The sequence below is a fragment of the Takifugu flavidus genome, chromosome 20 (assembly GCF_003711565.1).
Source record: "Takifugu flavidus isolate HTHZ2018 chromosome 20, ASM371156v2, whole genome shotgun sequence".
In the NCBI taxonomy this organism is placed as follows: Eukaryota; Metazoa; Chordata; class Actinopteri; order Tetraodontiformes; family Tetraodontidae; genus Takifugu; species Takifugu flavidus.
Genome location: NC_079539.1, coordinates 7,683,753 through 7,700,072, shown reverse-complemented (window position 1 = coordinate 7,700,072; position 16,320 = coordinate 7,683,753). Strand labels below are relative to the sequence as shown.

General features: G+C 49.1%; 1 protein-coding gene across 5 annotated transcripts; it reads left to right on the top strand.

Moving 5' to 3' along the window:
- The first annotated feature begins 561 nt into the window (after nt 1-561).
- Nucleotides 562-14,588, top strand: prrc2b (proline-rich coiled-coil 2B). Of its 5 annotated transcripts, none has more exons than XM_057017934.1 (31): nt 562-748; nt 2,973-3,150; nt 3,253-3,430; nt 3,524-3,626; nt 3,713-3,776; nt 3,853-3,996; nt 4,100-4,413; nt 4,496-4,620; nt 4,704-4,867; nt 4,947-5,028; nt 5,120-5,282; nt 5,620-5,971; nt 6,050-6,237; nt 6,348-6,534; nt 6,633-6,837; nt 6,924-8,945; nt 9,059-9,219; nt 9,307-9,422; nt 9,498-9,639; nt 9,779-9,855; nt 9,943-10,230; nt 10,329-10,430; nt 10,522-10,714; nt 10,803-10,900; nt 10,981-11,108; nt 11,188-11,428; nt 11,511-11,678; nt 11,754-11,833; nt 11,923-12,004; nt 12,174-12,383; nt 12,657-14,588. In XM_057017934.1, the coding sequence occupies exons 2-31, from the start codon at nt 3,036-3,038 to the stop codon at nt 12,822-12,824; spliced, it is 6,660 nt and encodes a 2,219-aa protein (XP_056873914.1). In that variant the 5' UTR covers nt 562-748; nt 2,973-3,035; the 3' UTR covers nt 12,825-14,588. The 5 variants fall into 5 exon arrangements, with proteins under 5 accessions (XP_056873914.1, XP_056873911.1, XP_056873913.1 ...); XM_057017933.1 differs by having other exon boundaries at nt 563-748; nt 9,056-9,219; XM_057017931.1 differs by having other exon boundaries at nt 9,056-9,219; nt 11,511-11,833.
- The last annotated feature ends 1,732 nt before the right edge of the window (nt 14,589-16,320 follow it).

Sequence of the window (16,320 nt, the reverse complement as noted above, 5' to 3'; positions counted from 1 at the left end):
GAGAGGAAACCTCTAAAGACTGGCTGTGGTTTTAATCTACATGCAGATTTTGACTCCACTCGTCTAAAAGTCACGTGGTCTTTGAACCCAAATTGGTCACTGGTGTCACATGCGTAAAAGATTTAATGCATGAAAGCAGTCCAAACCTAGCTAAGCAAAACAATATTATTGCTAATAAGAATGCCTTTAAGTATTTCCTGTCGCCTATGTGCAACTGAATTGCATATTATATAAATTTTAACGTTCAACCGTTATAGGTAGGACGAGCGCGCCCCCTAGCGGAGATTTTGCGCATCGCGCTGCGCCAGAGAGCCACATCAGCTTCCTGTGTTTTACTCGTAATAAGCAGTAAAATGCCGCAGCAAGTTTTCACATCTCGATCCGGGCAAAGTGAACCTAGCGGATTCCAGGTTTTCGTGTGAGGTCATTTACCACAGATTGCCACAAAAATCACATCAATAGGGGGACGTGACATGAAAACGGTGGCGCTGCAGTTGCCGAAAGCGACCGGAGGGGGGCGCCCGCGCGGCTTCGGTGACGTATGACGCTGGAGTCTCGAGCCCAGCCAGGCTGCGTTCACGCACCGTCCGTTCATTTCCAGGCCGGGCGGAATCCCAGCAGAAATACCGCAATCGGGTCAACGAAGCAAGATTGAGCCTCTCAATCGCCATCCATCCTCTGATTAGGCAGACGTCCGTGGAAATATATCACTGTCAGTGATTAGAAGGCACACCTAGTCGTTGAATCGGTGAGTTATGGACGCGGATTGCTGTCTAAAACGGGCCGTTTTTCCCCTGCGGTGCCCGCTGCCGAGCGTTATTGTTGCTTTGTTCTGTGCAGCAGCCATTTTTAATCGCCTTGTCCTATATTCCCATCCATAGCGACTGACCGCTGTGAACGCCAGGAAAGGTTGAATATCTTAGCTCGGTCTCAGTGCCCGAAAGGTTCCCCACAGAATAAACGCTTTCAGAAATGTCACCCACTCTCGTTCAGAGGTGCCTCGGCCTCTCAAGGTTGTTTTTGAAGGTTTCAGAGGAAGTTAAACGGAATTTCTGTTTGGCTAGTTTGGGTATAAGCAGATACTGACGAAGCTAACTGGCAGAGTATTCTGCTGTCTTTTGTTACCAGGTACTGATTTAAATGGCAGGTTAAACCACATATGCACGATGTATATATTTGTCAGTTTAATGGTGTAAGATATAGAACGCAAGACTTCTGGTACCGTTTCTTGACGTGAACATAACTGCATTGCTTTAGCCACCAGCTAACTAGCATGATACCAGTAACTGCACGCTCTTTGTTATGTTGCTGACCATTGAAAATCAAGTGTAGCCAGTTTGACCATGTTGACAAGTTAGAATATTTTCTTGTTTTACGTTTCTGGCGAGATGCTGTGAGTTTGTATTGTGCCGCAAAATGGTAAAAGCTAGTTCAAAACACCTTAGCTAGCTTTAAAGTTAGCTTCTAATGAGCCATTGAGACTTTAGCAAATATAAAAGACCTCCACGGCCGAGGTTAGACAACAATTTTTAGCTAGATAAGATATTTCGCATATGTGTTTGTTATTTTGGCGGAAATAATGTTATTATGTAAACAAAGTCGACAGTCCGATAGCGTTAGCTGTCATAGCTTAGCATCTAAGTCGAAACCGAAGTTGGTGTTTCATGTTGTAATTTTGATTCTTTTCTTTTGAAGATTTAGTTAGAGGTTGTGTCTAGACATGAACGCTTTAAATGATTAATTGGATAAATCGTCCATGTTGCGGGCCTGATCTTTCCATGTCTCTGAAGCGGTTCTGTGGTTTCAGATACCCCGAGGAATGTCTAGAATGTCGGGTGGAAAACCAGCACAAACTCCCCAGTTTGGCGAAAGAAAAAGGCTAATTTGTGTCGTGTCTTCACCTCCATACACACCACATTTAAATGTTCGGGACTGCTATCAAATAGTGCCTCAAGAATACTCAGTGATGCCTGCGGATGAGCTGGTGGCTGCATCCATTAAATGGTGTAAAACCAGAATAAATCAGCTGGTTTTTCAGCCATTAAGCTAATGTTGAGGCTGTTGGTGTACTTGAGTTATGGTGGATATTATGCTTCCTAGATCCTGTTCAAAGGGGAGGAAAAGGGCTTTTTTGGCAACGTTTGAATAGTTCCGTGTGCATTTTGGCATCAGTGACATCTTCGTTAATGTGAGATGGGAGGAAAAACCAGGTGGAATGTCATCAAGCTCCTGAAGAAATGATCCTGCATCAAACGTTTGCACCTTTTCCTGGACGGGCTTGGCGATATTCCCTTAAAACACTGGGATCTTTGGTGGCTGCTCTCTGTATGAACCTGTTGGGAATAAGTTTTCATCTTTGAAACAGCTAAAATCTTCACATCTGGCATTTTCTCACATAGTGTTGGATGTGATCAATAAATAATAACGATGCGTTTTAAAGCTCAATACATTGAAAAAAATATATCTGATTCATCCTTTTAATTATTGCAAATGGAAATTTCAGTAATTGCAATACAGTGCTTCCAAGTTGCCCTGGTCATAACGTCAGCCCTAGTTCTTATTCCTCTGGGTTTAATGTCCTGTTGCTTGTGCTTCACTATGGCCGTGCACAGCAACGGCGTGTTCGTAAACCTGCACCTGACAAGGTGAACCTCTTGACCTTTATGCCTTTAAACCAGGGTGTGGACAAGCAAAAACTGTGGGTGGAGGCTGTCCTCAGCAGATCATGATGCAGACACACCAATAATAGTGTCATAATAGAGGTTAATGCAGCAAAGGTGCTGCTGAGCAACAGTCCTATAAATTAAACCCGTTTCCGTGTCTGAGTCATTCTTGCTGACAGCCATAAGCAGAGGGGGATGTAGATTACAACAACGGCCTAATAATTCAGATAAGGAAGAGGTGCAAAAGCAAGTTTTAGGGTTTTTTTCTTTGAGTCCAATGTCAATGTTTACTTTTCCATTTCTCTCTAGAATCAGAAGGAACTGGGAAGGGGCGCAAAGAAAAATTTCCATACTCGATGACATTACATCGCAATGTCCGATCGTTTGGGGCAAATAAACAAGGCCAAGGATGGGAAAAGCAAGTATTCCTCACTCAGCCTATTTGACAAGTACAAGGGAAAATCAGTAGAAACTCAGAAAAACACAGGTAAGCCTGCTCCGCTGCCGATTCGCCTCTGCTCCGTTCATATTTTTGGTCGTTTTAAGCGCACACCCCCTGAGCTGGCTCTGCCTCTGGTTTGTCCCCCAGTTGTCCCCCGACATGGCCTGCAGAGTCTTGGTAAAGTGGTCACAGCACGGCGCATGCCCCCACCTGCTCACCTGCCGAGCTTGAAGTCTGAAAACAAAGGAAACGATCCCAACGTGTTTATTGTGCCTAAAGACGGTACAGGATGGGCGAACAAGCAGGAACAACCAGATCAAAAGAGGTAAACCCAGCAGAGAGTCACGCGCTCCTCAGAGGCAGCAATTTCTGTCTTCATAAGTCACGGCGCCTGAAACAAAATGTTCTTTTGGGGCAGTTCTACTGCATCAATTCAACAGCTGCCGGAATCGCAGCCACCGCTGGCTTTACCGAAATCTGTCACCAATCTTCAGAAGCCCTCGCCGACAGCCAGCCCGGAGGTGAGCGTGAGCTCAGCCTTTCCAAACATAGATGTATTTTCCAGTGAGATCTCCTCCCTGACGCTCATTTGGTCTGTTCTCCACAGAACACAAACACAGGTGGACCAAAGCAATGGGCCCAGCTAAATGGAAAGGCAGTAGAGCCAGATGGTGAGTCGGCTGAAGCATGTGAGCGCCACCGGGCCACGCCCCATCCATTTCTCAACTCTTTTTACGATCGCATCAGGTTCAAGGGCCTCAAACCGACTTCAGCCCTTCTCTCACGAGGAATTTCCCACGCTGAAGGCAGCTGGAGAACAGGACAGAGCTGGCAAGGAAAGAAGCGGCTTCGATCCGTCGTATGGGCCCGGACCAAGCCTCCGCCCCCAAAGTTAGTTTCCCCTCCCATTCTCTCTTATAAACCAGCAGCCTAAACTCCAAGGAGGTTCTGCTCCGGAGCACGTTTTTAAATTTCTTTCTTTACCCCCTTCAAGATGTGACGAGCTGGAGGGAAGGTGGCGGCAGGAACCTTCAGCCTTCATCCCTTATCCTCGGCCTGGCAACAGAGCCAGAGGGTAAAAGCCCTGCCCTGGGTGAGACTGGCACCCCTCCAGCCTCCTCTCACCCTTCCTCTACAAGCGGCACAACATCTTGTAGTGTCGTGACTTCCCATCCGCCAGTCCTGGACCCCAAGGAGCCTCCTCTGCGACCCGCCCAACCTATTCGCAGAACAGCCGTCCCCACTGCCTTGCAGCACCAGTTCCACCACACCTCCACCGCTGTCTATCACGACATGTTGCCTGCGTTTGTAAGTGCCGTGTCGATTATCCCACCTATCTGCTCCGCGTTCCTGTGCGGTTCTGTGGAATGTCGATGTGTTCCGTGTGCAGATGTGCTCAAAGGAGACGCGCGAAGCTCCAAGTGGCGATAACGTCCCCGCCACTGTCGCAGCCCCGCCACGATTTGACAGCAAACCCGCGTTTAGGCAGAATCCCGCCAAAGCAGAAGCTGTGAAGTAAGTAAATGCACATTTGTGTTAAACAGCGGTTGTCGTTGATCCATCCGTGATGCCTTTTGTGTCCTCTGTGGTGGTTTCAGCGGTGACGTGAAGAAGGAGAACCGCTTCGTCCGCGCTCCCCTGCGTCTGTCTTCTCAGCCCATCCGCAGGCCAGTTGACCGGCCTGCACGTCCAGCCATCATCAATCCAGAGGACCTGAAGGATTTGGATGAGCTGGACAATGAGTGCGAGGATGGGTGGGCTGGTCAGTAGGTCCCGATCGGCAGCGGGTCATCGGCGTCTCGTCCCACGGCGCCGTTGATGACGCTTTTTCTTTTTCACAGGACTCCACGAGGAGGTTGATTACAGCGAGAAGCTCAAGTTTAGTGATGACGAAGAGGAAAACAATGAAAAACACAAAATGTGGTGAGACCTCCTCTTTTTTTTTTTTGCCCTCTGTCCAAATCGGGCCCAACCCCTCAAGATTAAAGGTTTATTATCAATCATTCCCTCTCAGGACTGAGTGGGAGAGAGAGAACCAGCGCGACTGCCATTCCTCCCTGAGCTCAGGCGAGGCGTCTTATCCTCACGAGGGTCCAGAAGAGGGGTATTCCTACCACCCTCTCCATCAGGAGCCCTCCAGGAAGAGCAACGCTAGATATCCCTCTACGGACTCTCCGGTAAATCCCCGCGTGAGGATCATTTATCTGAGGGATATTTGTTATTCAGCACTCACGTTGTGCATTAGTTCCTCTGTAGTGATGCGTTTTTGCAGATCCTGCAGATTAACTTGCCGTAACCATAGCGATAGCGTGATCACCATGCAAGTGGACAAAATTTAGACGGATTAAAAAAGGAGATTATGATTTTCCTTTTCTGCTGTGTTCATAAAATGCATCACTGCAACATCTTGAGGTTTTTTTCCTCAGTGGAGAGTAATTTAGGCCTGAAAAGGCTTGTTTACGCAGACGTTAAATTCTAATTCCTTTTATATTATTGTTGTCCTGCTTTCTCCAGACCCAGCAGAAAAACCAAGGTGAGCCACTGGCTGAACCGGAAGATCACCAGCGTCACTCTCAGATTCAGGGACCAGCGAGGGCAAAGTACGTGTCACCGGAGTTGTCGGAGGCGGTCGAGAGGGCGCGCAGGCGCAGGGAGGAGGAGGAGAGGCGCGCTCGCGAGGAGCGACTGGCCGCATGTGCTGAAAAACTAAAAAAGCTGGACGAGAAGTTTGGAAAGATTGAGCGGCAGGCATCACGGCCCGAAGAGGGCCATAAAGAGGGTGAGGGCAAAGAAGCCCCTCTCTCCCCAAACAGGGACCAGTTTGGAAGTAAGATCCACCATGATAACTGGCAGTATGCCACAAGAGGTAATCAGAATGTAACTACAGGTAAAAGCGGACCATTGCTGACTACAAAGCCTAAAGATTTCACACTAATATCTCCAGATGCAAGCGAGTTTGCCCACATCAGCTCACCTGGCCAGAGCTACAGAGAGGAACCGAACTTCTCCAACTACCACGGCAGTGAGGAGGAAAACCCGGAGCCCTCGTCACCCTCGGGAGACTACGGCGGGAGTCTTCCCTCCAAACCCGCCTCAAACCGCTTTCAAAAGCCACAACACCAGCAGCAAAGAGTGAGTCCAAGCCGATGCCGGAGTCTGATTAATATCCAGGGGTAGCGATGGTTGTTTTAGCGATACCGGTGCCGGCGTGCACGGATAAACATTTTTGGAATGTTATTCAGGAACAACTTTACAAGATGCAGCACTGGCAACAGTCTAGTCACCCAACATCTGGCTCAACCCACACCCAGAGGGGGTACTATCCCCCCCATGTCCTTGGGTTTGATCCCCGCTGGATGATGATGCCACCTTTCATGGATCCCTGCATGACGCAAGTGGATTACTATCCTGGTGCTGTCCACTCTTCAGGTGAGCGCTCTGTAATGAAAGTCATAACTCCACATTTAAAGAGTCTTATTTTAGCTGAAAAGTGAATCTTTGTTTTGTTTTGTTTTTTGTTTTATCAGGAATGATGAAACCCGTGATGCACCAAGATCACTTGAATAGTCCTGGATCTGATGAGGGCTCTCATACCAGCTTGCACCAGGACAGAAGAGCCCCCTCGACTGAGCCTTTCCCAATGTGGAACCAGGATGGCTGCCCGTTACGCAGCTTCACTCCACCTTATCAGAGACAGCATGAAAGCTCAGACGGAGGCCAGCCTGATGACAGGTTATATGAGCATTTATTTTGCTTCTCTTATTCATTTCTCAAGGTCACGCATCATTTTCCTGTAATGCCATTCCTGTCCTCCACAGAAATGACAGAGTGTGCTCCCGACACGACTCTTGTGAGGACAGAACCAACGAATGCTTGACCCACCCAAAAGACGATCTCCACCACGAATCTTACCACAACCAAAGCACAGATAGAGAACACCGTCTCCATGAGCAAGGCTTGCTGACCACTGGACAGAAACCTTCAAAAAATCAGGCTGCCGGGGAATACGCCAAATCGGACTCCAAAGACAGGCACCTAAAAGATGACCTTGACACCCAAGATGGTCCCAAAGAAAACTGGAAAAGAGAGGAGGCCCAGAGGCAGGATGGAGGATTCAACAGTTCTCAAAGCCAGTGGTCTGAAGATGGTTCCAGTGTCGGCATCAGCCAGTTATCCGAGAGCAGTAGCCGCACTTTGATTCGCAGAACAGGACCAATAAAGAAACCAGTTCTCAAGGCTCTGAAAGTGGAAGACAAGGAAAATGAGAAGCCTAAAGCTCAGCCAGAGGAGAAGACAGTCCCTTACCGACTGGAGAAAGAAGTGCTTACTAATGTTTACGACTTGAAGAAAGACAACCAGCCTGCCAGCAACAGGCACTCTGCCTCGCCAGTTGTTGAGAAACAGCCTGAAGAAAAGCAGCGCCATTCACCAGGTCCCGCAAAACCAGAGAGACTACTGAGTGCCCACGGCGATGACTGTCCAAAGGAGAGCGCCTGGGACAGTAGTAAGAAATCATTTCCAAGGGACGGTCAGGAAAGTCGCGATCCCCATGCCCCAAGGCGCAACAACTGGATTTTTATTGATGAGGAGCAGGCCTTTAGTGCCGTGAGAGGAGCAGGTAGAGGTCGCGCTCGAGGCTTCAGAGAGTTTAGCTCCAGGGGTGCAACTCGTGGACGACAGGGTGGGGAGAATCACAGGGGGGCTTATAATGGCAGTAATGGCGGTAGTGGGGCTCAGAGGTCAGGCAGAGGTCGAGCGGCACCCAGGGAAATGGTCAAAGTGGAGGAGTTCCAGAGAGGCAAGCCTCGGCGACGAAATGTCAGCGAAACCTTAAGTGAGGCTTCGGAATATGAAGAACTTCCCAAGAGGCGCCGCCAGAAGGGATCTGAAAACGGAGAAGGTTACTCGGACTCTGGAGAAGTCCGTAAAGTTGACAGAGACTCCTGGAGATCCAATAAGGTGTACGCAGACGACCAGCTGGCTGCAGAGTCTAGAGAAAAGACAAGAAGCAGCAGAGGGTTCGGAGGTCGCGTTTTACCTCCCAGACTGAACACAGCTGGAAGTTACAGCCGCAACTTCGGGGGATCTCGAGACATGTCGACATGGCGAGGCCGGGGCCCCCAGTTTGTTGGCGCCGGTGCAGGCTCCATGCAAGAAAACGGTTACGCCCCTGAGTCTAATTATTCCCGTCGAGCCCCTCTTGACCGCGAGACTCTCAAGTACCCCCCTAAATTCACGGGAACCTTTATGGAAAATGGCACAGAGGAGCGTGAAGGAGAGGGCTACTTTGAGAATGAGAACCCCGACAGACAGATGCTGAGGAGACGGCGTCCGCCTCGTCAGGACAAGCCTCCGCGCTTTCGCCGTTTACAGCAAGAACGGGAGCCCGGTCAAAACCAGTGGACCAGTGAAGAATACGTAAATGGAGACTTTTCAAATCCCTGGCCGAGTCGTTCCAAAGGCAGCGGGGAAGACAACTGGCCCAGCGGCCACTACTCTGGACGCTCCAGTCAGCCTGGCCAGGCCGAGGAATGGGAGACGGGCTCCGACACCAGCGATTTTGGTGACTGGAGAGAAAAGCGGGGTGGAAGTGGAGCAACGAATCCCCAGGGGCATGCCGATATTCCTTCCGATCCGGGACACGGCGACCCAGGCTCTGCTGAGAAGAGGGAACTTTGTAAGAGAAGCTTCTCTAGCCAGAGACCACTGGTGGAACGCCAGAACAGGAAGGTCGAGCCAACACTGCTGGAAGCAAACAAGATGACCCGCACGTCCGATAACTCTCCAAACTCTTCGTCTAACAGAACTGAAAGCTGGCAGAATGGGGGGGGGTGTAAAAGGTGAGCCAAAATCGAAAGGACCTTTAGGTGGTTAAAATAGTTCATTGTTGGCATTTGTTTAGTGCTTTGCTTGCCTCTTATTTCCCTGCCTTCCTGTCTCCTATCACCAGCAGGAGTCCCGATGAGTCGGGCCCAGTCTACGGCATCGACCCATCGGACGAGAGGGAGCCCACTGAGCCGTTTGGGGAGGATCTGGACAAGGAGCTGAAGCAAAGCGCTGCCAAGTCGGACATCGCTGAGCCGCTGACCCCGTATGAGCTGAACAGCTATCAAAGTGGGTTTCAGTTCATTTGAAGTGTTTGTTGGGTTTTCATTTGGTCTTAGTTTGCTATAATTGAATAAAACCGAATCTGCTTTGTAGTCGAGGGCGATTCTGGAGGAACTGTTCCAAATCCCGAGGGATACCAAGATGCCTTGTCCAAGAAGCAAAGGCGCCCACAGGAAGATGAGAGGAGGAGGAAGGAACAGGGAGCGACTGTAAGTTCCTTTAAGCACAAGGCGGGGGTTCGATGTGTGAAGGAGAGGTTCCTAAACCAGACTCGCTGTGATCAGATCCCAGTGAAGAACAGGACCATAACATCCAAGATTCCACCACGCTTTGCTAAAAAGCAGGGCAACATGAGCATGGAGCAGCCTGAAGAAACACTTTCTTCTAATAACCTGGGAACTGAAATATGGGAGACCAACAGCTCAGGTATGGACGGGACCGACTTTGCTTCCTACTACAGTTATTTGAGTCTCCCTTCTTCTAAAAATATGCACCTAAAAGAGCTCAAGCATGTCCCGTAGGCTTTTCCTTCACAAAGATGAACTTCTTTTCTTCTTTTTTAAAGCTCTTTCCGTGCCGTCGTCAGGAGGCGACTCGTGGACTAAGCAGGTGTCTTACACTGGGAGCGAGCCGCACTCTGAGGTACCAGCTAAACTGGAAACTGCAAATATTTCTCATTAATCTTGACAGTTATGTGAGATTTGTAAAAACAACCAAAAACCTGCCCAGGACTCCGATGCCGGAGCGGAGCAGAGTAAAGAACAGCACAAACCAGGGCCCATTGGAAACGAGCGCTCTCTGAAACACCGCAAGGGCTCAGAGGTGGTGGATAGGCTGGAGGGGGGCCCCATCACCCCGGTGAATGGCGTGGAGCTCCACGTGGACACCGTGTTGCCCGTGCCTCCTATTGAGTTTGGCGTCAGTGCCAAAGACTCTGATTTCACCTTACCACCTGGCGCCACCCCCGTGCCCGTATCCAATCCCGTCAACAAGCTTCAGGATGTGCTTACCACCAACGTAAGCGATTATTGATGATGTTATCGAGTTTGTACAAATCTGTCGGTCAAAACCGGTGACAGCTGGACATTTTCTGAGATTCTGAAGTGTTTTTACAGACTGCTCTCAATCAGACCATCCCGATGCTGCGTTCCAGCCACCTACAGCCTGGAATTAACCTCAATCCTATTTCCTTCCCCAGTGCTGACCTCACTCTCAAGGTAAGTGAATTACAGTTCCATGTAGCAATTGATGTCACACATACGGAGTTGTGCTTTTCTTTTTACGCAACTTTTTTTTTTTCCTCTTTAGATGGAATCTGCTCGCAAAGCATGGGAGAACTCCCAGTCTCTCCCGGAACAAGGCTCTCCTGGGGGTGGCGCTTCAGGTGCTCAGCCTCCCTGTAGTGTCGGCTCTTCCAGTGGCGTTAGCTACAGTTCTTTCGGAGGAGTTTCCATGCCTCCAATGCCTGTAGCCTCAGTAGCTCCCTCCATGTCCATGCAAGGTCTCGAGTTTTCCCCTTTTCCCACCTCAGTATTTCAGGCTCATGTTTTGAGGTTGACTCTTGAAGCCAGGTCTTTTTCCTTCTTTAGGTAGTCACATGCCCCCTTTGTATTTGGATGGCCACGTCTTTTCAAGCCAGCCACGCCTTGTCCCCCCCACACTGACCCAGCAGCAGACCTACCAGCAGGTAAAGTCATGAACGCTGCCAGTCAGGCTCCTTTGTGTGTCAGTAGGTTGTGTAAGTGTTGCATTTGCTCTGTCCTTCAGGCGGCAGCGGCCCAGCAGATTCCCATCTCCTTACACACATCTCTGCAGGCTCAAGCTCAGCTGGGGCTTCGGGGGGGTCTACCTGTATCTCAGTCCCAGGAGATGTTTAACTCTATGCCCCCATTTAGGTACTGTACTCTGGTGACACTCTTTGACTTTTGTTTGCTTTCAGTTCGACTCACAATGGCTTCACGTTCTTCCTTTCAGGTCCCAGGTTTACATGCATCCCAACCTGTCACAGCCAAACCCCCTGGTCCTGTCTGGTGGCGCCCCCATCAAGGGTCCCTACTCGGCGTTCCCTGGCATGCAGCCTTCTGACATGGTCAAGCCACAGTCGGGCTCACACTATCAGCCTATGAATGGCAGCCAGCAGCTAGTCTACGACAGCCAGATCAGCCAGGGGCCTGGCATGGGCTCCTCCCAGCTGATGGATTCTCAGCTCATGCAGGTGAGCAGACCTTCAATCACAGTTCAGTTATTCCTAATGTCAGAATTTGATTGGATGTGACCATAACGTCCGTTCTGCCCAGGTGACCATGCCCCTGCCTGGCTCCCAGCTGCGCTACGGCTCTGCTCAGCAGCACCTCATCCTGCCACAGTCCATCCAGCTGCAGCAAGGACAAAACCTGTCAGTCGGCACGCCGCGCCGGATGATGCCGCCGGGCTCCCAGCCCACTGTCATGAGTGGCAGCCGAGAGGTGGGAGCTCATACACTGATGGTGCTGGATTCAGGAATGAATAAATTTATGAGAGCGACCTTCCCCACCATCCAGGGCTCCCAGATGGAGATGAAAAACTTCCAGTTTTCTGAGAAGCTGAGTCACTCTCCAGGAATATCCGGAGGCTCCTACAGGTGAGTGGAAATGACTTTGACTTTTTTACAGCGATGCTCTTCACAAGGCAAATACAGTTTATCACAAACGAGTTCATCCTCCTCATTAGGCCTGGATCTGCCAGCCCCAGTGGAAAACCTTCTGGTCCCGGAGGGCAAGTCGGTCCTCTACCCACACATTTCCCCCAACAGGTATTCACTTTTAAGCCAGTCTGAAAATTCCATGCTGAAAATGTTCTTCTGGCATGATATTGATCTGTGTTTCTGCGTATTTGCCCATCATCATCATCATCATCATCATCATCATCATCATCATCATCATCATCATCATCATCATCTCATCTCCCCAACACCCCAACAGGTCCCACCTGCTCAGGGAAGCATGGTGATGCACATGCGTCCCCCCACCACAGGCCCTTTCCCCAACCCCATCCAGAGACCTGTCATGCAGGTTAACAAGCCTATCATCATCCGCTCCCCCCCTTACCCAAATCCTGGCCGCGACCCTCCCCACTCCACTCCTCCCTCTGCCCCTGAGCCCCTTGTCAAAGGGCCAGAGGATGGCATGAAGGTGAGCCACCCACTGTAAATATAGGTAATATGATTTATTCATTTTCTTTTTCTACTTTTCCTCTACTTTTTATAGTGTGCACTTTCCTTTAGCAATATCAAGTATTTTAAGTTTGAAAACCAAACTGCGCTGCTATTATTTATAGCATCTAGAAGTCATACACTGATGCGTTGTTGCTATTTATCCATGATTGTGCATCTAGGAAGTCAAACTAATTATTAATCACATGTGGACCTGCTCTGGAGGGGCTCAGTGACCTGTTTTATTGTGCAGAACAAAAGCATTCGAGAAGTGCGCAAGGCGGTGGGCGAGGGCAAGGCACCATCTGGGGGCATGACCAGCAAACTCCAGGAGCCCCTCCCCCCCGCAGGACAAGCTAAACCAGCACGCACCGGAGCCATCAAGCCCCAGGCTGTCAAAGTAGAGGAGGGCAAGGCGTAACTATGGACCTTAACAAATCCTCACCACCACCCAGCCTGCTAACACAAGCCCCCCCTCCCCAACGTCTGAGCCTGGCCTGAGGTGGACAGGAGACGGGCTGAAGAACTGTCGGAACAGGACATTATTCACACACATTAAGAGATATATAAATATATATAAATATATACATAGACACAGTCTTTTAAGCAGATCTCTTCATGGTTCATGCTAATTTATTCTTAGTCACTTTTAAGGGGAGGTTTGGTGAAGAGAGATATTTGTGCGCGTGTGCGTGCAGTCCGAGGCCTGGAGAAGGAAGCTAGCCGACAGACAGGAGGTTCATTTTCACACCATTTTGCCAAGCGCCCCCCCTCCTTCATGGACTGCAACCCTAAAGACCCTTTGATGTGATTTCTTTATTTTACTCATTTGAAATGCAGCGGGGACACTGTCCTGTCATCAAAATCGGTTTGGGAAAAAAAAACCCAAAGCCAAAATCTTTCATTTGTGATTGTTGTTGCATGTGAATTTGACAGAAGTCGAGGGCCCCCCCCCCCCCCAGAACACACACGTCTCAGATTAGTAACGGTTTCTCCAAACTTTCTCCGATCTACTGGACATTTTGCCGAAATCGCGTCGCTTCCAGGGAAGCCTCGGCGCGTGCGTGTGGACGTGCACGTTCGCCCATCCTGTCAGGATCAGGGGCCTCCTGCCTCGACCGCGGCACCATTTCACAAAGACTGTGGCTGATCCCAGCGTCCTCAGGGCCGTCTGTGGATCCCCGTCATCCCGGCTCCTGTTTCGGGGGTGGGGGGGGCTGTACGTGACGTGACGTGGGAGCGAGGGGCTGCATTTCCCCCCCGTGGATCTCTGACTGAAATGTTTGATCGCTTTCTTTGGGTTGTAATTGTCTGTTTATGAAGATGTGCTGTACGTGATGTTTTCCTTTTACACCCCCTCAGACTGGGGCACTCCTCCCCCCCCCCCACCCCCACCCTCCATTTTAATGCTTTTGGAAACAATTTTCTGATTCTGTTCAAAGAAATGGACACGTGGTTTTATTCTTCAGAATCTGAGACGGCACTAGCAATAACGGCAACCTAACCATAATCAGGGTCCAAATATTCGGTCCTCTTTTTTTGCTCTTGCTGATCGCTGCGGCGGCATTCCGGCGTTCCTGTTGGCACCGCAGCTCCGGCGGACGTCAAAGGTTTTAAAAAGTACCAATCAAGTTCTTTCCTGATTTTTGCTGGACAGGTTTTAAACTTGCCAGCGGCGACACAAGTTCAATGTTCTCACCGTGAAGCTGCGACACTACAAATGGTTTCCGTTCTTTCGTGGCTTCTGAAGGTGTCACTGCGTGTAAATGCATACGTGTACAGGTGAAGCCTCGCCAGCCGGGTGACACGACCTCATGTTACATTTTAGATCTTGTGGCACTTGAGAAGGATTCAGTGTTTGTACGTTGCTCTCAGAATGGACTGCTTCCACTTGTTGACTGGTTTTTCAGCCTTGGAGTGTTGTTGCCTCTCATCTCTTGCTGCAAACGTTCTCGATGCCTCTCATCATCGTATCTGCACCAAAACGTTGCCCCGACCTTTCCTCTCACCCTTTTTTGTACTTTAATATTTCCTTTTGTCGGAGGACCAGTGCTTTCTACGACTGATCCAACATTCTATTTATCCTATCTGATCTTTATCCTTTCAGATATTTGGTCATTACTCTTCCTTGTTTAAAAAAAAAAGAGCTTATTAAAGAAAATAAAGCAGTTGTTGATTTCTTAAATGGACCATTCTCTTTTCACGCGTTTGTCTCGTGAGATCCTGAATCTCTCAGGTCATTTTAGGGTTTCGGGATGTTCAACCTGAACTCTGAAGAGTCTTAAAGCAAGGTTCAGATTTCAGCAGATGACGTCATTTTATCTTTGCGAAACCCGCTGTCTCCTGCAGAAGATTGGACTCTTCCATCAACCGAACCTCGGCTGTCCTCAGGATAGGTGACGTAATAGGCGGCGGGTACCGTGATGTCGCAGCAGTGGCCCGCACGTGAAGGTCGGGCGTCGTGACGTCATCAAATTCCCGAGATTTTTGCAGGACAAAGGATTGGACGAGGAAACGGCTTCTATCTTGAGACTTTGCGAAGTTTATAAGGTGCGTATTTCTCTGCGGGGTTTACTGGGGCTTGACTCGAGCTCGGGGAGCGGTTTTACGTTTGTTCGACGACTTTAGATGACACTTTTAAACGTGAGGTCGACTCCTGCAGTTTAGTGTACAGGCGGTTTGAACGGTCAGCCCAGCGTTATTCTGAGAGCAAACCGAGTTTTATTTGCGTTAGTCAGAAAAAAGGAATAAACTCAGGAGGTCGAAGCGACGACGAGCTGTGGTCGAAAACATCTGCACGGCGGACGGATACATGAGTGCTGCACGGTGGCAAAAGAGGAATGCAAGTTTAACTCATGCTCACATCTGCAAAAAAGTCATACTTTTGATTACGTATTTACATTTACGTTCTATAATAGCGTTTGTTTCTGTAAATATGCGAAGGCGAAGTTTCCGTTATCCAAATGTTAGTCGGTGGATCATCATCATACCATGGAGATGTTTATTTATTAAAGTAATTTGTTTGGAAAGCGATACAATTTCGATACGATGTGCTTAGACTGGTTTTGAGTCGCTTAAACAAACTCCTGCAGTGTTCGTGCGACACGAGTGCTGTAATTACAGTTTTGACCACCAGATGGAGGCAAAGTTTGTCAAATACGCCAGAGGAATGTGCATTAAAGTGAATATAACGGCCAGAAAAACTATTCTGACGTTGGTATACTGTTTTTGTAATAAATAAAGTAATATGCACATTCGTTGAATGAGCATGGTCATGAATGCATTCCGATAAGTTTCATATCAGCCTTGCTGCATTATAATGCTGCTTTATTTAAAGCCCTAGTTTCTGTGGTCCAGGATGACCACCAAGGCTGGGGTCAGACCCGATGAAGGCCTGATGATGATGCAGGAGCTCGATGATCGCCTGAAAGACCAGATTGATAAACTGGAGCATCTTCGCCTTGCTGCTGTTGAACTGAGGGACAACCTTTCAGAGGTACTCTGGGCATTATTGCAATAAATCACAGTCTGTTGTGAACAAATTTTTAAATGTGATAAATTTCTCTACATCCAGAGCAACAACGACCTGACTCAGTCCATTGCTGACCACCAGGAATGGTTGAATCACTTATCAGAGAGAGTGGAGACTCTTCACATGAACACGAGCGTCTTTGTTCAGGTAAAAACTACTGAAGCGATATTATTAATGTGCATTTTCATAACAAATCCTTTAAAAAGAAACAGCCCTAAGGGAAATGCATTTATATTCTTTCTCTGCTGCCAGATGAATCCAAAGCCTCGTGCCTGGACAGGGAAACCAATTTCCAAACACGGCTACCGCACGGGTCGATTCCACCAGACTGATGATGCTCAGTCAGAGTTTGGCTGGTCTCCAATCCGCACACGGAGGAACAGTG